The following is a 27,613-nucleotide window of genomic DNA, read 5'->3' on the forward strand; positions in this document are numbered from 1 at the left end:
GGGTGGGGGGGGGGGGTGTAAAGCAACGCAACATGAATCTAAAAAAGAAAGGGGGAGAAAAAAAAAGCGAGACAAAACAAGGAAATCCATTATCCTGACTGGAGCCCACGCACATTGACAGGGACACACACATACAGTATATGGTGTCCTGTCATTTTGTTGTTATACACGTGTAAATCATTCTGTCTTTTCTTGACAGAACAGAGGGCCACCTGACAACTGAAAACCTCAACCTCACCCACAACGGGGTCACCGGGGGAAACCCGATCCGTCGGGCTAGACAAAGCCAAGAGTTTTACCTGCCAGAGCGCGACCTGCCACCGATAGCAGCGACGCAGGATGACAAAAGCAACAGTGGGTTTGTGTGAAGAACTGCCCCCCCGAGCTATAACCGTGTACTAGGAACAATACGGGGGCTCCTATGAATACCCCCCCCCCCCCAGCCCTCAACCACCAACGAGGAGCTTCAGCCAGCGTCTGTTTAAAAGTTCACAATGCCGCGCCAAGGTCCGTCTACCCTTCTCCGTTCTTCTTTTCATCCTCCCCCTCTTTTTCCTTGTGCGTCTTCCATTCAAGCCGGACGGACGGACGGGCGGCCGTGGCCAATCGCCGCCGCCTCCAACAATGACAGTAGGTGGAAACGCTATCTTTCATTACACAGAGTATAAATAGTGTAATCTATCAGCCCCGCCAATCAGGATGATTGATTATGGGCTGTCAGGGAGGAGAGTGACACATTAGAAAAGTTTGGTTAACAATGCCTGTGGCTGGTGCGCGGAGGAGGCCTCGCTGCCACCTATCCTCAGCCCAGTGATTAATGTGTTGTCAGGCTGTAATCCCACACCCACACTTAATGAGGCAAGAATTTATCATCTGGGCAGAGTGGCAGATGTCAGGGTGGAAAGGAATCCAAGTGGCTGGAAACAATATACTTTTCTTTTTTTTCTCTATCCCGCGCCTGACATGTCTGACAAGCTCTAAAAACCACAAAGAAGGCCTCTGTAAGCACAAACTTCAATGGGGTGGGACTCTTCAGTTCTGGCGTCCTCTCGTACTCTCTCTCTCTCTCTCTCTCTCTCTCGCTCTCTCACTCTCTGTCTGTCTCTCTCCTGAAAGTCAACAACTACTGCTGCTGCTGACAGAAGAGTCATTCCCAGATTCATGCTGTCCTCCTGACTGAGGCACGTATGACCAATATAACGCAGTAAATGGGGTGTATGGGGTGTTTGTGAAAAAAATAGTTTTTTTTCTTTTTTTTAAGTTAAAGCTCTATATTCTGCTAGTAACCATTGCTATGAGTTTTTGTTCAGTAACAGTCTCTCCATCTCTCCAGCTCTTTAGCAGGGGTTGACACTAAGGTCTCAGAGGCACTTGCCCGTCGGGCAAGTACAGGTCATGTTCTACTTGCCCAAAGGTCATGCCCACTTGCCCAAAAAGTAAATTGTCCATTATAAAATGATAGGTAAACTTTGAATTACCGTTCAATTTAATACTTATTTTTTTACTTTCTGGGGCTGTGCGATAAAAAATGTCATATAATTTTTTATGCCAAATACCTACATAGCTATGAAAATGACTATGGGCTCACACTTGTTATTTTATATTTTTAAGTGTAGCGTCAGTGAAAACAGCACATTATAGGTAAACAGTGCTCTTATTTTACATTCCACAGATCAGAAGACAGAGCTCTGGCCACTTTCAGGTGTTTACAAAAATCTCTTGTTGTGTTTATAGACGGTTGCGTCCCCTCTCAAACGAGCACTTGCCCGGTCGGGCAACCTGAAAGCAAACTCCACGTGCCCGCAAGTTTTATTTACCTGCCAGGGGCAGGTGGGCAACCCTTAGTGTCAATGCCTGTTTAGTAAACCGAAAATATTTGAATGAGGTCGGGGTACCATTTTTTTCCAAACTGTGTTTCAGTTCCAATTGTATCTGCTCATTGTTTTCTTTCATCACTTCCAGTTGCACTTCTTCATCCTGGATCCTGAGTTCTCTCATGATTTGATAAAGTTGGTATCCAAACCTGAAAATGTATTTGCTGCTTACTAAAGAGCTGGAGAGACGGCGAGACACTCTATAGCAATGATTGCTACACCAATACAACACTCATTTTAACAAAGAAAATATATATCACTTCCACCCCCTTTAAGGCTGTGATGAGACAACAAACTTGAAAGCAAGAAAATATATGCTTGGTTTCACAAAATACAAATAAAGAGATTTGTCGATATATCATGTACATCGTCAATCAAACTGAAAAGTCAAACTTGTAGTTTGTAGACAGCCATGCGCTTATCTAGCAGAGATTATAAGCTACAGTATAACGTTCATTAACGTCATCGGTGGCACTGAGCCATCAACATCTCGCACATCGCAAAACAACAAACAGCACTACTTTTCATCATCTGATAAAAATCAGAATCTTGGATTATAAGTGAGGAGGCCGAAGATGAGAATCAACTTCAAAGCGATTCATAGCGCGAGCGTTGAAACGATGGCGATTAACATCAACCAGAAGGGGGGAGAGAGAGAGAGAGCGAGAGAGAGACAAACAAATAGCTGTTTTGCTTACATACCCAAAGTTTGGCACGCAACCCAGAAAACCCCCAGTGGGGGTTAGACTTGACACAAAGTGTTCCTCACAACAGAGAAAAACACACTATACGCCAGCTGTCTGTCAACCGGGTCGCAGCATCTCTGTGTCACCACAGGGAGCAATAGAGCGACAATCGGGCCGTGATTGCTGGAGCCTGATAAGGCCACCGCAACTGGGACTATGTGCTCTGCATAGCCGAACGCAGCGCGCGCCTCAAATTTGCTCTATTCACAGCGGCCATATTGGAAAGAAATTGGGCCTCTTCCTTATACCTTACACCTAGCATCACAGGTGTTACCAATGATGCTAATGAAGGCTCCGTTCCATTCTGGTCAAACATCGTCATGCTGCTGATATTGCGCATGTAGGCTCATCCTTACAGGCCTGTAACTCTGAGAGTGTACAAATGGAACCAAATGGACGCTTGCGGGTCCATTTGGTTCCATTTGTACACTCTCAGAGTTATGGGGGTCCTTGAAATTAAAAAGCTTGAGAACCTGTGCTACACTAAATGGAACAGAGCCTTCATTAGTATAATTGGCAACAACTGACGTGAAGGAAGTAAGGACGCAGCCCAATTTCTTTCCAATATGGCTGCTGTGCCATAGAGCCAATAGAGCCAGACCTACCACTGCGCGCTGCGTCTGCGACGCGCTGTGAGCTTGTAGGTCTAGGCTATTTGCGGCTAAAGTGTGAATCGGGGGCTTAGCGGCTAAAAGCACCCATTTGATAAGTAGTGTAACCGAAGTGAGAAAATCCCAGTGGTTATAATAGCTGTAGCTGGATCTTCATGGGACCAGTGTGGTTTTTTGTGACACCGTGGGCTAAGATGACAGGGGCTCATTCTTACGGAGAAAGAGAGAGGTTGTGAGTCATCGAGGACTTATTCAGTATGTAGAATGCATACCGCACCGCGTCGCGAGCGATCGCCGGTGTTCAGTGACGCCTCGGTCTGAAGGTTCGGAAGTATCCCGTTTGCGTGCAGTTTCCTGTTTTGTTTAAAAAACGGGGCTTAGATTTCGAGCAACTTTACACTAAAAAGGGACATTCCTGAAGGCTTATCCGAGATTGGGCAAAAAGAGAGCTCTGTAAAACGCCACACTCGGATGCTCGATGTTATCACAACAATAAAATGAACCACATATACTTTGTTTTTATGGACTAACGGAGAAAAAATAAGAAAGAAAGCTCTCCTCTCTCGCTAATCACATAATTTGTCAAAGTTTATGAAAACTTTATATCAGTAAAGGGAGAGAGAGAGAGAGAGAGACATGTGATTACTGCTGACCAGGGTTGGACTCATTTCTGACAGGCCTCAAATCCCACCACTAAACACAGGAGACGGCAAGACAACAAATGCTTCACCACAGAGAGGCTCTCCATGTTTCCAATGCCAGCAGAGAGAGAGAGAGAGAGAGAGAGAGAGAGAGAGAGAGAGAGAGAGAGAGAGAGAGAGAGAGAGAGAGAAAGGGGGAAAATCAGTTAATATAACCCGGGCCGCGCCAACGTCTAATAAAAACCCTTAAAAAAAAAACGCACACACATATGTTTGTTTTTATACCGCGCATTTGGCCAAAAGTGAGGAACACATCCATCATGCTCTCTTTGCGTTGAAAGTGACGTGACTCTTGGGTCACGCATCCCATGTCTCCGGGCTTTGAAACGAGACCGTAAATCAATCCTGGCACTATTACTTACAATTAAATGTGCTTTAAAGTTTTACTGTGTGTTTATGATGTGCAGGGCTCTGGAAGATTTATGTGGACATTGTGACTCACTCCCTCTAATTGCCGTTGTTTTCCGGCACTCTAACCCCCGCCTGACCTCTCCCTCTCTCCCAGCTGCCAGAGCACTCAGGACCGGGGTGGGGGGGGGGGGGGGGGGCTGTCAGCACCAGGCCCCCCAACCAACGCCGGACGGGCCCGACACCTCGTAGTCTAAACCAGATACAGTACATATATATCGTCGATGTCGGGCAGAAACCTCCTATCTCCGCATTCTAACTTTTTGAGTTTTTTCGTAAATTAGCCTCCATCTCCAGGCTTTTATTTTGTAGTTTTGCTAAAAAAAATAAGAGCCTGGACCAGCCTGTTGACGTTCCTGGAATAGGAAGTGTTTCGTTTCCCCGACCAACCAACCAGAGTGCAGTGGGCGTCGTTCCAAAATGTTGTGACGTCAGAGTGCTCAATGCTGCACATTGGGGGAGGAGGAGGAGGGGCATGGAGCTGGGGGCGGGGGCTGACGGACAGATCGGCGAACCAATGGGATCTCACGGAATTTTTCTCCGGAGATTTTGAACCCGTCCCCTCTATGCCAGATATCGGACACGTTCGGGCAGCCTATTCGTAAATGAACGGCCCTACTTGATCACACCACAGCATCACGCGAAAGCGTCAAAAGTAGCAGACCCGCCGCGTTTCGAGCTTGTGGATCTGCTAATTTTGATATTTTTGAATTCGAATCCTGAAAAGGAACAGTTTTTGGACATATGAGGTTTCCACCCGACAGAGACGATATACATCATACACAAACACTGAGACACACACACACACACACACACACACGTACCTGAGGAGAATGAACATGGCTCTCTGGATTTATCTGGCACGAGGGGACGCAGCATATTTCAACTATCAGGGGGAACCTAAACAACGTCCAAAGCTATTTTAAACAGACACAACTTTCGTAGGATTTAGTCGTCCTTACATGACAGAGAACAGTGTTTTTTCTCGAATGATGCAATTAGCGGACTTTAAGACTTTTATGTTAACTTTGGGGTTCTGCGCAGTAGGGCTTTCACCAACTAGTCGACTAGTCGACTAGTATAACCACTAGTTGACCTTGTTGGTACTAATCGAATAGTTGAAAGAAGAAAAAATATATATATATATATATATATATATATATATATATATATATATATATATATATATATTATATATATATATATATTTTTTTTAATGCCATAGCAATGGCCCATCTTACTATTATTATTATCCTCCTGACTTTATTTTTTATCAAAAGGGTGTCAAAAGTATGCCCAATAAAAGCCTATTATTGGGCAATGGGGATCCTTGGAGATGCTGCTGTGGTGCTGTGCTGCTGTGCCAGAAGCGCTTCCCTTAAAACGCCATAAAAATAAGGGCAGGAGGATAATAATAATAGTAATATAGTAGTAGTAGGATGGCTTTAAAACAATGCCCCCCCTAAAAAAAAATTTAAATGTAAATTTCGACTAGTCGACTACCACTGGGTCAAATGAGTCGACTAGTAAAAATCATTAGTTGTGAATGCCCTACTGCGCAGTGGTGGAAGAAGTACTCAAATGTTTTACTTAAGTAAAAGTATCAATACTGCAATGTAGAAGTACTCTGTTACGTTAAGTAAAAGTTCCGAATTCAACGCGTCGCATCACGACGCGTCCTGAGCTTGTAGATCGGCTATTTTCAAATAGCCATGTATAAAATAGGGCTAAAGTGGTTAATCTATGTTTCATAATATCATAATTTATATATGTAAGTAAAAGTACAATATTTGCCTCTGAGAAGTAGTGGAGTAGAAGTAAAAGTATTGGAAATTGGAAATACTCAAGTAAAGTACAAATACCTCAAAATTGTACTTAAGTACAGTACTTAAGTAAATGTACTTAGTTAATTTCCACCACTGGTTCTGTGTGTGTGTGTGTGTGTGTGTGTGTGTGTGTGTGTGTGTGTGTGTGTGTGTGTGTGTGTACGTGGGGGAGGGGGGGGGGGGCATTTGAGAGGACGCAGATCATACAAATCGACCCAATCTATCAGTGTGTTTATTTGCCCAAACATAAAGCAGGCGGGAGGCCTATTATGGTTACATATCGCTCACTACTACCACTCAATCCATAACGCATGGCCTTGCTCCATCCATCTATACCGATTCAGGAATGTGTCAGGAACCAAAGACGGGGAGAAATCAAGATGTATATAATAGCGGGGGTTGGAAATACAGAAAACTAGCGCCGTAATAAACTTGCTACCACAGCAATCTGCCCGGGCTGTATTTTCTCCCCCTTGTTGAGAGCCATATTCTTCAAGAGTTTCCTCCGAGGACACATTTGTTCAAGCAAAATGATTCAGCAAACCCCGCACTGACGGCACATTCACAAGAGCACAATATTGCATGCCGTTTGTTATGTTTGAGGGCTTTGGGGGGGAACTCGTAATTCTCGAGCGCGGGGGGATGAACGTGGCAACATAGTTTACTGGGGCGCACCGGAGAGATCTGAGAAAGAGAGGGCCAACAACCAATCTAAAATATATCCCTCCTGTCTTTACGGAAGGGCTGCCAATGCGAAGAGAGGGAGGAAGGAGGCCGCGATGATGTACAGGATCACATAATGCCCCCATCATGGGTCTAAATCTACGCAATCTATCTTAAGCCGAGTGTATACGCTGTCGTACGATGGCGCCGCGCGCCGAAAATAGCCGATCTGCAAGCTCACGGAGAACAAAACAATTAGATTTGGGACCGGTCTCCTCAGCGCAAACTCAGAATGAACTGCTGCCTGCTGCTGACTAAAACAGGTTAATGTCTGCAAAAGAAAAAAAAAAGAAAAGAAAAAAAACCTCAACTGAAAAGATCCACTTGAGGACTTTCCTGGCTCTGTCACTGTCAATTCCACCGACGAGCCGTTACCCCGCGCTCGCAGCAAAGGCTCATGGGACGTCAGGGAGAGCTGGCTCGAGCCACCCTGCAATGCAGTCTGCTTTGCATTATACACAGAAGGATGCGGGGAGAGAGTGAAAGAGAGAGAGAGAGAGAGAGAGAGAGAGAGAGAGAGAGAGAGAGAGAGAGAGAGAGAGAGAGAGAGAGAGAGAGAGCAACTTCTTGTCCCCCCTCGCTAGAAAATCCAGTCAAGAAAATCACGCGTCCGGGCACAAATTTAAGTGACACCCGAGGAACGCTTATGGCACTGACACGACTAACGTTACTGTACGAGGTTGTGTTTTAGCGGGAGAGGGGGGTGGGAAGGGGAGGGGGGGGGGGAGCGTAGAGAGTGTGTGTGTGGGGGGGTGTGGTGGGGTGGGGGGGGGGGGTGCAGTCACTTCATCCGCTTGCGAAAAGGCTCTTTCCCTTAACATGTGGCAAGGGAGTCAAATGTTGTTCTACTGGTTAAAAAAATCTGCTGTGCTTTTCTGTTCTTTTTTTTTTCTTCTGTTCTTCTAAAGCGGGTGCTTGGAGATCTGAAAACAGAGCACGTTGTCAAAGTGTTGTGATAGACATGGTCAGTATAGCCCAAGGTTTCAGCAATATACTGTGGGCTCTGTGGCAGCGTGTGTGTGTGTGTGGGGGGGTGGGGGGGGTGGAGGAAAGACGCCAAAGTGTACCACATGTATTTTCCGAAAGTCCAAATGGCTCTGTGGTTTAACGCCATCGCATTCCATGACCTCTAACTCCTGAAAGAGAATTATCGCATTATGGCATTCCAACACGCCCAATTTCCCAAAATACAGCTCAAGGCTTTTCCACTCTGACTCTGCTTAGTGTTGCGGTTTTTTGAATAAGTCTCCGCTGAGTTTTCCTTGTTTATTTCAGGTATTTATTCATCATGTTCTCTCTCGCTCCCTTGTCTTTGTCTCTTTTAACTTTTTTGTCCCATTTCTTGTCCTTTCCACTCAGCAAATCCAATAAAACAAAGTCCCAAAGGAGAAAATTACCCCCCTCTCATGTAGTTTCGAGGCACACAAACACCAAAATGTACAGATATGTCAGAGACGGCTTGTTGTCACCCACTTATGGTGTCATGACCACTCGAGCATGAAAGGACATGCAATCAATTACCACTTTAACCTTGGGGTCCCTATATTTTTGGCATGTTATAGTAGAATTATTACATTTTCAAAAATCTTCTTTTAAAATTTTATATATATTATATATCCCCACAATTACAACATAAAACACGGCTCAATTGGTTAAATGAGCTAACAAAAAAATCATCTGTGAGACAACTTCTACCTACAGAAATATGGTGCCATTTTTTATGTTTTTGTCCGACAAAGTTGACTTTGTGATGGCATGGAGTTCTCTTAAGATTAAGACTTGATTCTGTTAAATCTGTACTTGCAAAAGGCTTCACCGTGAACCCTTCTCTCTGTGTGTGTGTGTGTGTGTGTGCGTGTGCGTGTGCGTGTGTGTGTGTGTGTGTGTGTGTGTGCCAGCGAGCGAGCGAGCGAGCGTGCCTCTGCTTTTTTTCTGAAAACAACCAGCCATTTGGCTCTCTGGATGTGATTTAGGAGACATGGAAAACGTTGGGAATGTATGAAAAGTTATGCTATTCATATTGTACTAAAGACCATAACTGCTTTATCAGAACCATGTGGCGTCCCACAGTGCCCTGCCATAATGGCATGATTGAAAAGCAGTTTAAACTGTGGTCACACTCCATTCTGACGTGACTCAACAGAGGTCTCCAAAGTTCAGCATGGCCGTTAACCGTTTCCAATATATCACGCTATGGGTATGATCTGATAGAGAATGGAGGCTTTTTCTGATTTACGCTGCCATAAGAGGGCATGCATCACTCCGGCTATAGGTTGCAGCTGCCTGTATATATGGCCGTCGTTACAATGTATCGATTGTGCGGGCCTGGCGGTTGGGAAGATGATGCGAGTTAGGAAATATAGTTTCATTCACCGGATCACATATCGTTGCTGTAGGGAAGAAACCTCTTATGTCCGTATTGTAACTTTTTGGGGGTAAATTAACGCCCTACTTCAGGGGTCTTCAACGTTTTCAGGCCAAGGACCCCCTAGCTGAGAGAGAGAGAAGCAGGGACACCCTCTCTATATTGTATATAGAGAGGGACCCCCCCGGACCCCCTGTTGAAGACCCCTGCCCTACTTGATCATACTACAGCGTCACCCAAAAGCATGAAAAGTAGCAGAGCGATGCGTTTTGAGCTTGTAGATCTGCTACTCTTGCTATTTTTGAATCCTGAAAAGTACAAGTTTTGGACATATGAGATTTCCACCCGACAGAGACGATATACTTTGTTGTACTTCGAACAGCAAAATTAACAGACCGATATTTTTTTATTTTTTTATATTTTAAAAATATTTTTATATTTTATTATTTTTGCATAATGTTCACCTATTATGACATGGCCAGAATAGAGGCGCTATAGGGTTCACGTGGTTAAAATCGACTTCAAATACAGCAGAGTTTGACAAATAAATCCCTAAAATTGCTTTGTTTGTCCCCCATTTTATTTCTCCATTACAGACATTAATTGAGACTCAAAGGACATCTCAAGAGACAGCGAGACAGCTAATTACCATCCTTTGTAATGAAGCTAATGCCAGACACCGCCCGCCGCAGTTATGAGCGACACCCTGCTGTACTAGACATAAAAGCAAAACACAAATATCTAATTATGCCACCCCCCCCCCCCCCCCCCCCCCCACCCCCCCCGCTTTTCCCATTTTGTCGGCGGCACTCGCTTAATTGGTGACCCGCGCCATTGGTCAGCATGTGATCGCTCCGATGATGGGAGCCAATTAGAGGCGAGAGGTACACATGCCCTGCCGAGGCGGCTTACAGCTGACACATCATGTCTCATCTAACTCAAAACAAACGTTATGGGGAAAAGAACGGTGCCATTTTGACGTCCCAGGGGCCTCGGCACAGGACATGTCCGGTCACACTCAAAAATGTCTCTGTTCCAGACCCCAACCTCACGCAAGACCCACTCGGAGGAAGTCGAGCGGAAACATGTCTGTACAGGACATTTTAAAAAAGTCACACAAAAAAAGAGAAGAAATTGAAGTGCAAAGACGTTGAATATAATGAGAGGAAGGCACAATTACATCAAAGCTGTAACCTTTTACTTTGCATAAGGAATAAATAATCATGTGCAGCAGGTTCAAAAAACACAAACATACAAAAGCACACACACATCATGTCAACTGGAATCAGAGAGATTATCTCGGCTTTCATCTGAGGGCTGCAGCGACCAAAGCAAACATTTCTCTTCCACTGACAAGCTGTGTAAATAAAATCTTATAAAGTGACTCTCGCCTGCCAAAAAGCATTGTAAAGGTCCCCCTGCTTCCTTTTATATAAAGTGGATGAGCCGTGTTTTCATTCCACTCGCCATCTATACCAAACATGGCAGACCGGGGTTAAATTATTTCAATGTTTTTACTTTCTTGCTTGCCACTTTGCACGAAAGAAATCGAGAACAAAGCGTCGCGTGAACTGACACCAAGACAGTACGCCATCTTAGCTGATTGTCTGAAACGATAAATATTTTGTTTTCCCCGTGCACTTTTAAACCCCGCTTCAACTCGCATGCTTCTGATTTGTCATTGGGCTCGGCTTTGTTCTTGCCACTCCGGATCCATTTTTACCTCCCGGGCTCCGCTCCGTCAGAGCCCATGGGGATCTGGAAGACGATGACAAAGCCCTGGCTGATCTGTACAGTAAATATTTCATGATCCTAGCAATTACATGAAATCAAGTCCTTAGCAAAAAGCTGTTAATTTACACCGCGTTGTTGTTGGGGGGTTCGGGCGAGGGAGACGCGGGACAAGAAAGGGTGTATATTTACACCCAACTCTAATTAGTCCCGTGTCCCCAAACAAGGCGAGGAGGGAGGGGGGGAACAGGAGAAGGAGGAATAAGTGCACGGAGCCGGGGATAATTAAGCGGTTGTGACTGGCATGTACGTGCGCTGTCACTCCGATCGCCACCCGTGTCATGCCGGGTGACACAACCGCAGCCGGACAGCCACACGTCCACTTTGATCTAGGCTCATGCATACGGAATGAGGTCAGTCTGCGGTCACACACACATCTAGGCACTCACGCGTGTGTACACACACACACACACGCACAAACACATGCACGCACGCACGCACTTTTGTATTACTATGCTTGTGGGGACATCAACATGTTAGGACAGTAATTGTATGAATGCCATTTTTGCAAATTTTCGAAATGTTTTACTCTAACCCTAAAGCCGAACATAGCCGTGTTGAGAGCTTGTAGATCGGCTATTTTCAGTGCCGATCTACCTAAACCTAACCTCTAAATGTCTAATCCTAATCTGAATCTTTTCCTAATTGTAAACATAATTCTAAGTATCATTTTCAACCATTCTCTTGTGAGGAGCAGGAAAAATCTCAAATTCTCAAATTCTACTATACTTGTGGGGACATTTGGCCCTAACAAGTGTAGTGATATAAGTACACGCACGGACGCACACATGCACGCACGCACGCACGCACGCACGCACGTACGCACTCTTTTGGTCTAATTAAACGGACACTACCCTCAGAAGAGTGAGAGAGAGAGAGAGAGAGAGAGAGAGAGAGAGAGAGAGAGAGAGAGAGAGAGAGAGAGAGAGAGAGTGTGCTTGGTTGAGGCCTCTGTTCAAAGGGCCACAGCACCACCGACCGAGACCCCTGTTAAGGAGAGACTGACACACAGGCATGCCACAGGACGAAAGGAGGGGAGAGAGATGAAAGAAAAGAAAAAAAGAGAAGAGAGGAAGGCGGTTTGAATGTGACAAATTCGCCAGAGAGCGTGATCTTGTGAACTTCAGAGAGGAGAAGGACTGCATTAAACACTATTGGTGGCAGGAAGAAATGGTGAACGGCTTAGCCTAACTCACCGTGTCAGACTTGGGCTTGACCACTTTCATGAACGCGCCTCTCGCCTTCGCCTCCGTCACTTCTCTCTTGGTCACCTTCCTGCTGTCAAGGAACTTCAACTGAGGCAACTTGTGCAGAACAAAGTATCTGAGACGGAGAAAGAGAGAGATTGACAGAGAAAGGGAGAGGGAGAGAAAGAGAGGAGGAGAAAAAAAACGGTCTAAACATGTGTTTCGCTGGTGTGCGGAAACCCGAAACACATATGAAAAATATAAACAAACAAACAAATGAAAGCAGCATGGCGTTTATTCGTGCAAAGCATGCGACATTAATCAATGTGACAGAAATGCCAATACATCTACATCATGCACGAGAAAACTTGAAAATACGCCTTATTTACTTAGATTTAACAGCAATGCAGATTTCACGGCAATGATATCACGGCTTGTACGTAATAACCTTCAAAAAGGTGATAAAAATAAAAGGACGACACATTATAAATAGAACGAAAGGAGATACAACCCATCTGCCAGAGAGCTGTCATTCTGGTAGCATCACACAGATACACGTCTCTGAGCTTTACAGACAGACACTCTCCGTCTTTCATTGAGGGAGGGGGGGGGGAGAAAACCGTCAGGAGATAATGGTCGGAATACATAGATGACAACAGATCCTTTCACAGGCTAGGCATGGATAGAGGGAGAGCCCGGTATGTCATGGGCTGGGGCTGGCAGTCGAAAAAGACATGCAAGCTAGTGCTTAAGTGAAGGGTGAGAAGGGACGTGGATATGGGCACAGACAGGACCTGCGTGTGGGGGGAGCCGTGACAAATTGATGATGGCGATGATGATGAGGGGAAATGGCACACACACACACACGGGAAAAAAAGAGAGAAAAGAAACGTGTCAAGTTTTCAACACCTGGGGATTATGAGGTGGGCAATGCAGGGTTCTCCCACTCCATTGACAATGACATTAACGTGTCTTAAGTAAAACAAATGGCCCACGTTGCGGTATAGCACGTTGCAGTACCACAGTGTAGTGTGGGGTTAATTGTGTTGGCAAAGAAGAGAGCAGAGGGGGGAGAACGTTAAATACGTTAGATCCCCCTTAATCATGGGGTGGGAAAGTACATTTACTCGAGTACTGTACAATTTTGAGGTAATTTACTTGACTGGAGTATTCTAACGTGGCGTGTTGTCAGCTTGTAGATCGGCAATTTTTTTTAAAGGTTCGACAATTTTGTGTTTACATTTTAGTACTTTTACTTTGGTACTGTATTTTGATGCCAGTATGTTTGTACTTTTACTCAAGCAATTTTTTTCAAATATATTATGTGTAGGACTTTTACTTGTAATAAAAGAGTATTTCTACAACATTACTACTTTTACTTAAGTAAAAAAGAACATCTAAGTACTTCTTCCACCATTGGTAGCCTACTACTAACACAATATGGGGTTAATTGTGTTGGTAAAAGAAGACACAAGAGGGGGGGAGAGAGCATTAAATACATTATATCCCCCTTAATGATCTTACAGACACAGGGGATTGAATGTGACCAGCGGCCTGTTGCTATAACCCTAAATAGGTGCTCATTTTCAGTAGAGTGCAGTGTTGCCATGTTTGCTTGCGACTTTGGGCTTGTTGTTCTGTAAAGTAACTTGTAAATATTGGTTAGTTGCGAGTAGCGTTTTTTGGGGATTGATTCTAAAGTGTAGTTGCTTATTTGGCCTTGCTTCCTGTTGTTTAAACACAGTGGTTCTAAAACATTTTCATGTCAAGGACCCCCCAAATGAATATGTAGCCTATTTGTCCCTAACCCTCAACCCAAAAATAAAATGTTTTGTGCCAGGGAGCCCCGGATCAGATTTGTGTTGTGTTGTTGAATTTTTTTTTTTTTTTAATCGTCCAATTATTCCACATTTTATTTTAAAGGAGTGGTTCCCCCCAAAAAATTACTTATTTGCTATCAATTGCACACCCCATGAAGCCTTGAATTCATGTTTTTTTTTCTTCTTTTTTTTTTGCATTCCTAAGCCAATAATTTGATGACAGGGTGTACTTCCAGTAGGAGACACAAATGATCTACTTTGTGTCTCCTACCGGATACATTACCCGGTAGGGGACGGGAATCAAATTGGCTTGGAATGCGACAAAAACAAAAAAGAATCAAGGCTTCATGGGGTGTGCAATTGATAGCAAATAAGTATTTTTTTGGGTGGACTACTTCTTTAAGAACAAACAGGCAGCCTATTAGTCACTTCTTTTGGGCTTGTTTTCCTAGACCTGGCAACACTGGTGGTAGAGTGCCCCGTGCTAGCAGCACACCAATCCAGAGCCCCCTACCCCACCCACCCACCCACCCGTTACTTCCTTCCTGCACCTCTCTCCCCCGTTAAAAGGGCCGTGTTCGGGACATTTCCATGATGATGAAATGTGAGGATGCCCTTGGGAGACATGCAGAGAGGTCATTGTGCGTAGGTGACCCCAACCATCACTGGGTCACGGCGGATGACAAGGCTCTGTCAGCCAGCGGGGATATTAATGATTCAAGCCAACCGCAGAGGGAGGCCAGGGGGAACCGGGGCTCGCTCACTCGCTCGCCCGGGGAAGAGAGAGGGGAGGTGTAAAACGACCGCAGGAGGAAAAAAAAGGAAATCATATCTATTGAACACCAACACCAACGCTGTGAAGACAGTGGAAGGAAACGTGTCCTACACAAGTTGATAATTGTCATTAACTTGCTATGGTAATAACTAACATATTGTTTATGTTGTTAAAAAAATATGTATTATTAATATAGAACAGTTAGTTCTGGTCGGGTAATTCAATTGGATAAGGCAATGGACAACAGTATAACATTATATTATATCATTTTATATATTTTTACTGTAACCTATCATTTCACTGGATAGCTAGACTAGCTAATGTTAGCCTGTTCTTAATGTTAGCCTGTTTATATGTTGCTCGACAACATTTTCATTGAATAAACTATACCGCATATGTGTATGAGCTGAGTAAACGGGAAAATTATAAACAAAATCATAAAATATCCCATTAATCGATTAATAACAATAGTTTGTAGTAGAATGGTTGTATAAAAGCAATATCACACTAAGGTTGTGCTGTTGTACTGAATATGAGCACGGCTGTGATTATCTTCAGCCCTCGGCCTGCAAACTTATGCCTGTGTGTGAGCGAATCACGGCCATGCTGATAGACTACAATATGCACTCAACAGCACTCCCTCTCATGTTATATTACTTAATTAAACACTGAATGATATTATCCCTTTGATAATAATAACATACTGTGCCATTGTCCTCTTCCATATCACGTCAGAGCATAATAAGAAATCTAAAAATGATGACTGTTCAATTGTTCTTCCGTTAAATGTGCGGTGTTTGAACAGAACAAGGTGAACACAATGAACAGGTGGTGGAGGTGCCGCCCCTCAGGCCAAACAGCCCTTCTATGCGATTCCTCTGATCCCAACCGACTGATAACGTCTCCCGGAACACGGCCGCAAACATGTCACGCAACAATAGGCTCAAAAGGCAGGTCACATTACAACACAAGCACCACAGAGTTCAAGCCACTTCTCTTTGTCACCAAAAAAAAAAAGAAGAAAATACAGGATATTCCAAACAGAAACCTGTGGGGCCACGGTGCAGTATAGCATTTGAGCCTGGCACACAGGCCGCTCGCATGCACGTACGTACGTACGTATGCATGCTCGCACACTTGTATTATTGTGAGGACATTAACATTTTAGAACAGCAATTTTATGAATCAGCATTTTATTTATTTTTATTTTTGGGGGGTATTTTTTGCACCTAACCCTACAGTGTCTAAAACTGAAAATAGCTGAATTAGTCTTATTTTCGATGCGGCATGCAACTAAGTCTCCCAACCACTAAAGATGACCTCTAAAAGTCTAATACTAATCCTAACCTCCAACCTCAATCTCTTCAATTGTAATCTTAACTAAAAAAAAAACTATAAAACAACAATTTATCTTGTGAGGACAAGGAAAGTTGTCTATTTCTCATATTCTTCTATATACCTGTGGGGACATTTGGCCCTCACAAGTAATAGTAATACAAGTACACACACACACACACACACACACACACACACAATACAATTTGCCATTACAGTTTGAACAGCCTTTGTTGTTGCAGTACCTCAGACGGCCACTGAGGATGAGCAAGGGGGGGGCGACTGCCAGCCAGCCAGCCTCCCCACAGACAGACCATACAGCAGTAGTAGTGTATGCACTGCACATCATGCAGTGACTTTCTGTGTCATTGGACTAATTGGGGGACGCCAATGCAAGGCGCCAGCAGGGTATTTCACTTGAGAGACTATCGAGAGTTCCAGGGGCACAGCACAGGGCTGGGGGTATTTATTGCCCCAAGGCCAGCCCTGTCACGACCCACAACGCTGCCTAGCCTTGTCAGACATGAAATCTGCATCAAGCTTAAATTGATGTTTTACCCGCGTGACACATTATGAATATTACATCACAGGGCCGCGTAGACGCTGTCAGTCAAAGCAGAATGGCTTTCCCCTCAGCGGTAAGACAAGCATGCAAGGTGAGAGGAGAGAGGGAGACAGAGAGGGGGTGGGGGGGGGGTCGGACTGAGACCTGAGAGCATGAGTTAGAAAGAGACAGAGGGAGGGAGAGAGTGAGGAAAGTGAGAGAGAGAGAGAGAAAGAGAGACGAAGGGGAGTGAGAAAAAGAAAGACCATTCACGGCATGGGTGGTAAATGATTAATAGGGCAGCACAGAGTCAGAAACAAGCACTTAGGGGCTTAAACAGACAAAAGAGAGTATGCTTTTCGCCCCTTTTATCGCATTTCGTGTAAAAGAGCCTGACAAATGGCGGTCACATTGCATGACTTGAGGCCTGAGCTCTGATGTTTAATGCATAATCTCCCTCTGTTACGCCAGGGTAGTAAACACTCATTTGTGGCAGTGACTAGTCACACATGAAATCCATTTTTTTGCAAACCCCCGAATGTAGAGAGAGGCCCTGTTGACAAAGCTTTTTAGAGTGATGTGGTTGAATCCACAATCTGCTGCTTGTGAAATGTGCTGTAAGGAGGAGGCTGGCTCTCAAACATCCATCACTTATAACATCATCAAAACAAAAACAAGAAAAAACATTTTCTGAACAAACACCATTTCTCAACTGTCGTGTTACAATACCTATCTATCTATCTATCTATCTATCTAATCTAATCAGTCTTGGATTAATGAGTTCTGCTTGACTCTGGCACATTCACAGATTTAGCACACAGAATACTTTGATGTACACTACAGAACCGCCATGACAGATGCCCGTTATGACGAACCGTGGTTCAATTTCACTATTGACAGATTGCATACGTACTCATTACATTCACTGTCAACAGACTGTACATATATTATCCACATACCCAACGTCGTAGGCCAGCTGACACTGTACATAACTGTATATCAGCCTCAAAGTCACTGTCGATAGTCCGTACATACCGTATATCCATTCATAGGTGATGTATGTACGTTTATATTTACTGGTTATAGATTGCACATTACACTAGTCTTTATTGATAGAATATACATGAGTCAACTCCAGTCAGCCCAATTGGAGATGGCTGCAGGGTCAGAATCTATAAGGCTATTTTTATTGATCATATTCTTATCTCTCAACTCTTGTGTTACCTGTGTGTTATGTTAAATACTGTTATGGAATAATCTACAAGCTAGTGATGCACTTTAGATGTGTGTTTTTATGGTTTGATATTTATTAGGTGGTTTTCAGTGTTTTGTATTTTGTCGTTCATGTGTTGTGTTGTGCGGCGTGCTATGTAATGTATTGGTGTAATTTAGTCTATTGGACTATTTATTTTTATTTAGTGTTGCAGGACCACATTGGAAATAAGTGTTTTATTATGCTTGTATGTGTATATCCTGGGTTTAAGTTATATTGTGTTTACTCGTATTTCTTAATTATTATATCAAAAAAATCAAATCATCCGGTGTTTCATGCTTACTGCTGTTGCTGCTATGACACCTGAATGTCTGTCTGTCTGTCTGTCTGTCTGTCCATCAACGTAGTAACATTTAGGAGCATATACGCGAGAGATAATGTGAATGTACCCCATCATGTATACCTGTATCTCTGGTAGTCATCCTCGTCCTTATCCGGGCTGACCAGCTGGTTGGGACAGGCCTCGTTCCCCAGCAGGCTCAGGTACTCCAGCGCCGGGGTCACGTCGGCCAAGTGTTCCAGCAGGGCCTCGATATCAGTCAGGTGTCAAGAGGGCGGATGTCAAGGAACCCGGTGCTGTTAATTACATTAGCATTTAACCATCCCCACAGACCCTCCTCCACACAGCCCCCCCCCCCCAAACCCGACCCAACTCGCTGCCTACTGCTGCATGTCACTGTCAAATTTACCGCTTGCACTCAAAGGGCCAAGTCACTGGGCAAGTCAACATGGGTGAACATTTTCCAAAGTTTTCCAACATTTTCACAATTTGCTTTGGAAAAATGTCCAAAAAAAAATCAAAAATAACAGGGAAAGCAGATCTACAAGCTCATAATGTGTTTTATGTAGATTGGCTAATTTTGCTATTTGTTGTACGATGAAGTTTATAGGGCTAAGTGTTTAAGGTGTAGGATTTTGGGGGTATAGAAGTGAGGCAATTTCTCTCTCTCTCTCTCTCTCGCTCGTGCACGCTCCCTTGCTTTCCCCCCCTCACGCATTCGCTTTCATTTCCTAGGTGGCTGGGTGTACAACGGGTGACAAAATGATGGATGCCCTGTGGTTCACATAGAACCGTGCTTCCCAGAGAGCCGTGCCGTTGGAAAACTTTCAACGAAAAAACGTAGGAAAAAAAACAAACAGCCCCCTAAGCAGGCACATTCATCACTAATACATTCACTTCTTTGGAAAATTGAGCCCCAAAGTGTCAAAATACAACTGCGCTAATGCAGTGCTCGAGCTTTAAAATGGCAATGTGCCACGGCAGGATGTACATAATTGGCCTATTAGCATGTGCCGACCACTTCACAACCAAACCGAGCACAGAGAGCCCAGACGAACACTTCAAGGAGCCCCAGTTTTAATGTTGACTCTGGAAGTGTGTGTGCATCTGTTTGTGTGCTCGCGTGTTTGTGCGTGCGTGCGTTTTGTGTGTGTGTGTGTGTGTGTGTGTGTGTGTGTGTGTGTGTGTGTGTGTGTGTGTGTGTGTGTGTGTGTGTGTGTGTGTGTGTGTGTGTGTGTGTGTGAGCGTGCGTTTTGTGTGTGTGCGTTTTGTGTGTGCGTGTGTGCGTGCGTGTGTGTGTGTCATTACCCCCTAGGATCTATCCAACCCGAGCAAAACAGGACACGTTTGCTAATGCTGCTCTGAAACTAAGGGAGGAAGCAAGTTCACACATTTCTGAGTGATCATAAACACCCGTGCAATGTTTCAATGTCCTGAATTTAGGCTGGCTGTGTCGAGTTCTGGTTTAACAGGTTGGCTTCTCGAAGGTACTGTAAGTGGGACACGTTGAAAGCCAATGAGCTAAATGGCCACGGAGTAATTCATTTATTTATTTAAGGAGAAATAAATGAATTTCCTTTCAAGGAACTAAAAATCATACAGTACGGAACTGATATATAACACGCAAAAGCTTGAATGTGAAGAATCTGAAAAGTATTGAGTATTTTGCGATACTGTATGTAATTTTAACGTATCTATATTTCAGAACATACAACACTAAATTGGAGCTAATCCAGCAGGTACTGTATTTTTTTATTATTATCATTTTTTGCAAGCTCATGACTTCAAACAGAAATACTGTACTGTTGACTCCACTGCATAGGAAGCTCTTGGGACCCAAGTGTACAAAAAAATATATAATGAATTAAACACTTAAGCCCCATTTTAAAATATAGTGAAAATAGCCAATCTACAAGCCCACAATCCATCACAGTGTGACAGTATTTTAATGTTTGAAAATGTCTGAAATTGGCAGAATTGACACACCAAACTGTTCACTGAGCTGATTCTGAAGTCTGACTCCACTAGAGGTCTCTGTGGTTCAAAGCCTTGCACTCTGGTGGGGTTCTGGGACAAACCAGGACTCTCTGTTGAAACACATTATGTTATAACAGCCACAGTTTGTGAGCGCCAAAAATGGTTCTTTGGAACAATAGCACATGTGAAGACAGATATATATACGATCGACGTCGAAAGGCAGTTAATCCTGGTTAGCTCTGGCCGGGGCGTCGATCTGAGTGTTCTTTTGTACAGTACACTGCACCACCGGAGGGAGAAGGCACAGTTAAACCACTTTAGACCCCTCTGTACATAGTCAAACCAACATGAGTCGCCACTTTCCCTCTACACCAAATCTTGCCAGAGACAGCCAGCCCGCTCTTCAAGCTTGCAGATCGGCTATTTCCGGCGAAGAGATTTGGTGTAGAGGGAAAACAGAGCGCCAAAAGAATAATACAGCCCCCCCGCCCCCCAAACCACCCCACAGAATAGGAATGCTATTAGGGCTCAAGTGGTTAAGAGAGAGAGTTGAGTGCTTCGGGTTGAAAAGGATATTTGGTTCTTATTGAGCGTCAGGGTGTGTAGCTGCGGCAACCCAGGCAACCGGAGGTCATTTCCGAGCAGATTGTTGTCGACGACCAGCTCTTCCAGCCCGGTGAACGCTTTGAGGCCCGTCAGTGACCTGCAATGATAAGGCAACAGGGGGGGGGGGGGGGAGAAATTGATATAGCCTTAAATCTGAAAACCCAGCCATTGTTGTGCAGAAATAAATATTTCCAGCCTCCCCTCTCTCTTTTCAGACAGAGAGTGTGGGCCCTAGGCCTGTCAGGGGAGTGAATGACAAGAATTAGTGGTGCTGAGCTCCCCTGGCATGGCGAGGCATCCTTCAGCGCCCTGGCAGGATGAGGGATGGGGGTCACTTGTGAGTAGCCAGGATTCAAAACAAAAGGCTTCAGAAATGCGGCGGGCAGGATGAATTTGTCAATGTCTTGTGCCTTGAGGCGCCCAGTTTCGCCTGACCCTAACCCTCCATTCCCAAGACAAATCACTCTGTCACAGTTCACCTTCACTCCCCGGACACAAATTTAACTTGTCATCCATCATTTTCACCAGTTGGAAGCCGGAATACACTCGCAATCACAGACGGAATGGGAAGGGAAACTTTTTTTTTGTTGCAACTGTTCCGGCGATGGGGGCTAGTTTGAGATCTTAACACCAAAGGATGTTTTTTTTTTCTTCTTTTTTTTTTCTTTTCCAAAATGGCGGAATTCTTTCCATTTGTTTTATGATGCATTGCAAAGTGAGGTGAAAGGTCATCTCGAGTCTCTCTTTCACACTCTCTCACTCTCTCTCTATCTCAACGCACACACACATCACACACACACACGCAACACACACACACACACACACACACACACACACACACACACACACACACACACACACACACACACACACACACACACACACACACACACACACACACACACACACACACTTTCACACAGACATAAAAATGATGGAGGGCGCTGTTTGAGGTAATGTTAGGACCTTGCGAGTCGTGGAAGGTGCACAAAGGCGGTTTGTGTGCGTTTCCCTAATCCTTCACACGCCACAGACTGTCAAAGCCGCCGTGTTAAAGTGGCCAGGGTGACTTCACTGACATTTAGATCTGCCAGGACCTGGCTAAGACCGAATCCTTCAACAACAACACACAGTTTCTCACATGCTCACATGACACTGCCGCGCACGCTGGGATTATACTAGCATGGAAAATGATAATAAAGCATATACATGACTTCCTCGACTAGCTAATGGTTTAATAGATGAAGCGCAGAGGACTTTATTATTAGAAATAGATCGTGTTACAACCAGCTCCTGGCTTCACTTAGTAACTGCTTTGAGCTAATAAATCACAGACTTTGTTTGTTGTATCAGAAGCTGCAGGGCCACCTTGACATTATGTTAGCTGTGTGCGTGCCTGTAAACAATGTCACATTATTGCATGACAACCTCAAGGTAATACATAGTATATATGGCTAGATCTAAACAAGCTGCACCGAGCGTGAACTAATACAAACACATTGCAGCTCTGGCTAGTGTCGGTGTCGTCATAATATGCGCACGAGCGCGCACAAACACGCACCAGTGGTGGAAAAAGTACTAAATTCTTTACTTAAGTAAAAGTACCAATACTGCAATATAGAAACACTCTGTTACAATTAAAGTCCTGAATTAAAAATGTACTTGAGTAAAAGTACAAAAGTATTAGCATGAAAATGTACTTAAAGTACCAAAAGTAAAAGTACTAAACTATTTGAAAATAGAAGATCTACAAGCTCACAACACGTCGTGATGCGACGCGTTGTGTGCTTGTAGATCTGCTATTTTCAAATAGCCTATGTATAAAATAGGGCTAAAGTGGTTAATGTATGTTTTATAGTATAATTTATATCTGAAAAGTAACTAAAGTTTCCAAATAGTTGTAGTGGAGTAAAAGTACAATATTTGCCTCTGAGATGTAGTGGAGTAGAAGTAAAAGTATTGGAAATTGGAAATACTCGAATAAAGTACAAATACCTCAAAATTTTACTTAAGTACAGTACTTAAGTAAATGTACTTAGTTACTTTCCACCACTCGCGCGCACACACACACACACACACACACACACACACACACACACACAGAGGTGGGCTATGTAAATACAACACCCTTATCATGACAATCTGCAAATGGATGGCAGGCAGTGGTAATCAGTGTAAGAGAAGATAAACATAATGTACAGACATACTAGTCATAGGGGAGGTAATACAAAATGACAGAGAGAGAGAGAGAGAGAGAGAGAGAGAGAGAGAGAGAGAGAGAGAGATTGCAGAATGTTGGAAGATGAGAAGCATGGCCCACCCTGACTCTACTCTGGCCAACTCAGAACGTTAAGTGTGTGTTTCAAAGGGTGACTTATGTGTGTATACTTGTAAATAAACAGAACGCGCGAAGAAAACCATCATAAACATACAATTACATGTAAGCGCACGATGTGGATACCTTACAGCACAAACATCACGGTGAACACTTGAAAATGCAGTGTGCTAACCACCCATACCTGTATTTGCGGTGTCTGTGTGTGTGTGCGTGCACATGCGCGCGCGTGCATAATATGTGCGTGTGTGTGTGCGTGCGTGCGTGCGTGCTAGGCTGCAGTCCTGTGGGTTATGTTATTAGCTGCTCGGTTAAAGGGATCTTGCATGGCACAGAGGGGAGCCTTATTAATTGTTGTTTTCATGTCACCACCGCTGTGTGCACTGGCTGATTTAATCAGTTAAATTCACAGCCGGGGGAGAGAGAGAGAGAGCCGCTGAGTCCCCCATCCAGCATTAACTACAGTGCACACGGATTGAACTTGTAATAGTCTCCAGCCTATGCCGCATGCACTCCACTCTCTGCACATTTCCGCCTAGAACGCCAAACATTTGGTTTCATTTCACTTTTTTTTAATAAGCTTTCTTGTTTTTAATGCTCTGAGCTTAGAAAACTAACAAAGTTGATGCTGTTCAGTAAAAGTACTTTATCCCCCCCGCCCCCGCCCCAACCCCAAAAACAAAAACGAGGAGCTCTTGCTTTTAACTAAACTAAGGAGCGTAATTGACTCAAATCCCTAAGCTGGAGCGATTTGGTGAGCAGAAAAAAAACAACTATGACTAGAAAAAGTGTGCTCTACGGAGCGCAGATCTCCACCAGCCGATGGAAAACAAGCTTGTAAATAAACAGTGTGTTCTTATTTTATTCAGTACTTGAACATGCGTATCTTGTTGGCATGGACAGTGTCTATAGCAGGCCATTCTCTTTTATAGGCTATAGAGGTGTAAGACTCCCGGCATGTGTCACTGTAGTTCACCTTTACTTACTTGTCACTTTCAGTGAGTTTGCGTTAAGTTCACTCCATCGTGTCACAGTTAACCACGCTTGCTATTGCATGTGCGTGTTCCGTTTGTTTCTTTTGTGTATCTGTGTTTGCCTGGGGAATTGTAAAACTGCGGTAAAAAAAAAGAGGAGAAAAGCTTGAAACTCTAAACTAAAGACAAAGTCAATGGCATTAATACCACCTGCTTACATGGACCTGTATGTAGAGTCAATAGAAGCACTTCAGTATCAATGGGCCTCAAGGGCCACTCCTTCATATTGTACTCCGAAGGGATGGTAGATCTGTGGTAGCATAGTTGTTGACAGATTGGGGGGGGAAAAATCAGGGAATGTCTTTGTCCTTGGCCTACTGGCAGAGTGCACAAAAACGGTGGCGCTGACTGGTCCACCGGGTTTGCGAGATTAGCACACACACACACACACACACACACACACACACACACACACACACACACACACAGGGACAGGGGTGAAATCAATCTCTCTGCCCGCTTTCGGCAGGAGCGTAGATAGTTAACACTCAGGCTTTTACTGCGTAGAGAGCGAAACAAATTGATAGTTCATCTGATCATCCTGACCTATTTCTAGATGAACCTTGATCACAGAAGGGCCACTCAACTGATTCATCACAACCGATGGACCAACTGAATTAGGGATGCAATTTAGTGGAAAGGTCTTTTCTCCAAGTGTGGACACGCTGGTGTATATATGGAAAGGCTTTTATCCACGGTAGATCTGTGGTAGCATAGTTGTTGTTGACAGATTGGGGGAGAAAAAAAATCAGGGAATGTCTTTGTCCTTGGCCTACTAGCAGAGTGCAACAAAAAACTGTGGCGCTGTCGCTGACTGGTCCACCGGTTTGCAAGACTAGCACACACACACACACACACACACACACACACACACACACACGGACAGGTGTTGATTCAAAGTATAATTCAGAGTGAAGGACTTGCCACGCTGTGGAAATATTGGAAATATTCCTAACTACACCGATTTGTGCAGGCACCGTTGCAATTAGTGGACTGGTTCTCAACGTCCATTTGTATGTACCCGTCCGTCTGTCTGTGTACCTTTTATGCCCATATATGGAGTTCCGGAGTCAGATAAGCCTAAACATGGAGTCCATGCCAGTCTATGACGCCGATACTATTATTGATGACATCAGACATACTCCTATGAGAATTTGTGGTTTTACCTATATTCTTTTATACCCGTCTGTCTGCCTGTGCCCCATATAGCTCATATCTGGATGTCATCAGTATATACCAGGGGTAGGCAACCTTAGGCACGGGTGCCAGTGTTGCCAGATTCTGTGAGAGAACAAGCAACCAGGTCTAGGAAAACCAGCCCAAAAGAAGCGACTATGGGCCACATGAGCACTTTAACATAATACATCAGCTATTTGAAAATAGCAGATCTACAAGCTCACAACGCGTCGCGATGCGACGCGTTGTGAGCTTGTACAGTAGATCGGCTATTTTCAAATAAAATCTTGCGGGGAAATTATAATAAGCATATCTGGCAACTCTGACGGGTGCCAACATTGGCACAGGGGAGGGCACACTGGCACACTGGCACACTGGCACACTGGCATAAGTGTGAGAGAGAGGATGTTTTTTTAAAGTTTTTTTTGGGGAGCTTTTTATGCCTTTATTGATAGTGAAGTGCTGTTAGACAGGAAACGGGGAGAGAGAGATGGGGAGTGACACGCAGGAAAAGCCGTCGGGATTGGGACTCGAACCCGCGACTCGCTGTCAGGCTACAATTGAGCCTAAGTGTAGCCTCATATTTATGGACAATCAAAATCTGCTGGAAATATTACATTTGTATGTGGTGTCATGAATGTTGAAATGGTACACAGACTATCTAGAAAATATAAACATGGCACTTCATTTCAAAAAGGTTGCCGACCCCTGGTATATACTGTAGACGGACGGACGGACGGACAGACACACCCATGGGCTAACAGGAGCTAAAACAGTCGGACTGCTTTTGGCCGACAGGCCTGGTACAGTACACACACACACACACACCACAATACAGATGCCTAAAGCCTCATTTATACTTAGTTTCGTGCCGTGTCGGGCTCAGTAAATAGCAGATTCTGCTATTTACCGCAGGCAACACCAGCGTGCAATTAAATATATGTCAGGCTTAAGCCTGACTTACACTTAGTTGAGCGCCAGTGTTGCGCATCAAAAATGTCTGATCTACAAGCATGGCAGTGTTATGAGCTTGTAAATAGGCTAGGGTAGATAGGCATTAGGATATATGTTAAGACACGTGAAATTATATTGCAATCTGTTGCAATACATTTTCCTTTTTAAAAACAACAATATAAGCTCGACATTTCTATTAGTTAATGAACATACTTTAGTCTGCATACTATTTAACTGGTACTATTTACAAAGAGTCAAGACAGTTACATAAGATATTTCATTTATAGGATTGATGCATTAGTTTGAGGGTCAGAGGAGAGAGAGAGAGAGAGAGAGAGAGAGAGAGAGAGAGAGAGAGAGAGAAAGAGAGAGAGAGAGAGCGAGAGAGAGAGGTGGGGTGGAAGAGAGTGAGGCGGTAGCTTTAATGAGGTGAAGCAATGAATTCTCTCCTTGTTAAGATAATTATGATCAGCCTCATTGTCAGAGCTAATACTTCACCCGGGCCTGTCTTTACGCTATGACTACCACTTAGCCTGTGTTAGCTCACCGCCATACATCACACGTCCATGTGTGTGTGCATTAGTGTGTGTGTGTGCGTGCGTGTGTGCGAATGGGTGTGCTCCTGTATGATAACACACCTGATTGCATGCCCAGACCTCTTTTCGTATAACAAATAGCAAAACATTGCCCATCTAAAGGCTCATAATGCTATCGTTTGAAATTTGAAGTCTGTTTTATTCTGCTTTTAGTATGTCTACAGTATGTAGTCTATTTAGTATTTTTACTATTTCATTATTTTTGTAGTTAGCTATTTGGTAGTTGGCCAAGTCAATGTCTTTAGATGTCTGTCTTGTGTTTGTCTCATTGTCTTACTGTTGTTTGTGTGTCGTTCACTCATCAGTGCCTCTTGAGCATAAATGAAGGTTTGAGATGAAGAAGAGAAATGAAAACGTTCAGCAAACATTCATAAAAATGAGCGTGAAAAATACAAATTTAGCACGCCTCAGCTACGACAACATCAACTATTCCGTGTGATACTGTATGTCCATGCTAATAGTAGCTAATAGCCTGTGCGGCAGGTCAAAAACACAAAGTTGAAGTAAGAACAGCGCGCGCACGCACACACACACACACACACACACACACACACACACACACACACACACACACACACACACACACACACACACACACACACACACACACACACACACACACACACACACACACACACACACACACACACACACACACACACACACACACACACAC

At 44.1% G+C, this 27,613-nt stretch overlaps 1 protein-coding gene across 1 annotated transcript in view; it reads right to left on the bottom strand.

The window, feature by feature from the left end:
* The window catches only part of lrmda (leucine rich melanocyte differentiation associated), a 363,776-nt gene that overhangs the window by 116,531 nt on the left and 219,632 nt on the right, over positions 1 to 27,613 (bottom strand). Inside the window, exons 3-5 of the mRNA XM_080449796.1 lie at positions 20,813 to 20,939; positions 18,383 to 18,522; positions 12,242 to 12,368 (exon numbers count right to left, since the gene is read on the bottom strand). Coding sequence (XP_080305922.1) covers positions 12,242 to 12,368; positions 18,383 to 18,522; positions 20,813 to 20,939 — 394 coding nt within the window. The remainder of the gene's footprint in view (positions 1 to 12,241; positions 12,369 to 18,382; positions 18,523 to 20,812; positions 20,940 to 27,613) is intronic.

Source organism: Gymnoscopelus braueri (assembly GCF_963280865.1).
Source record: "Gymnoscopelus braueri genome assembly, chromosome: 14".
NCBI lineage: Eukaryota > Metazoa > Chordata > Actinopteri > Myctophiformes > Myctophidae > Gymnoscopelus > Gymnoscopelus braueri.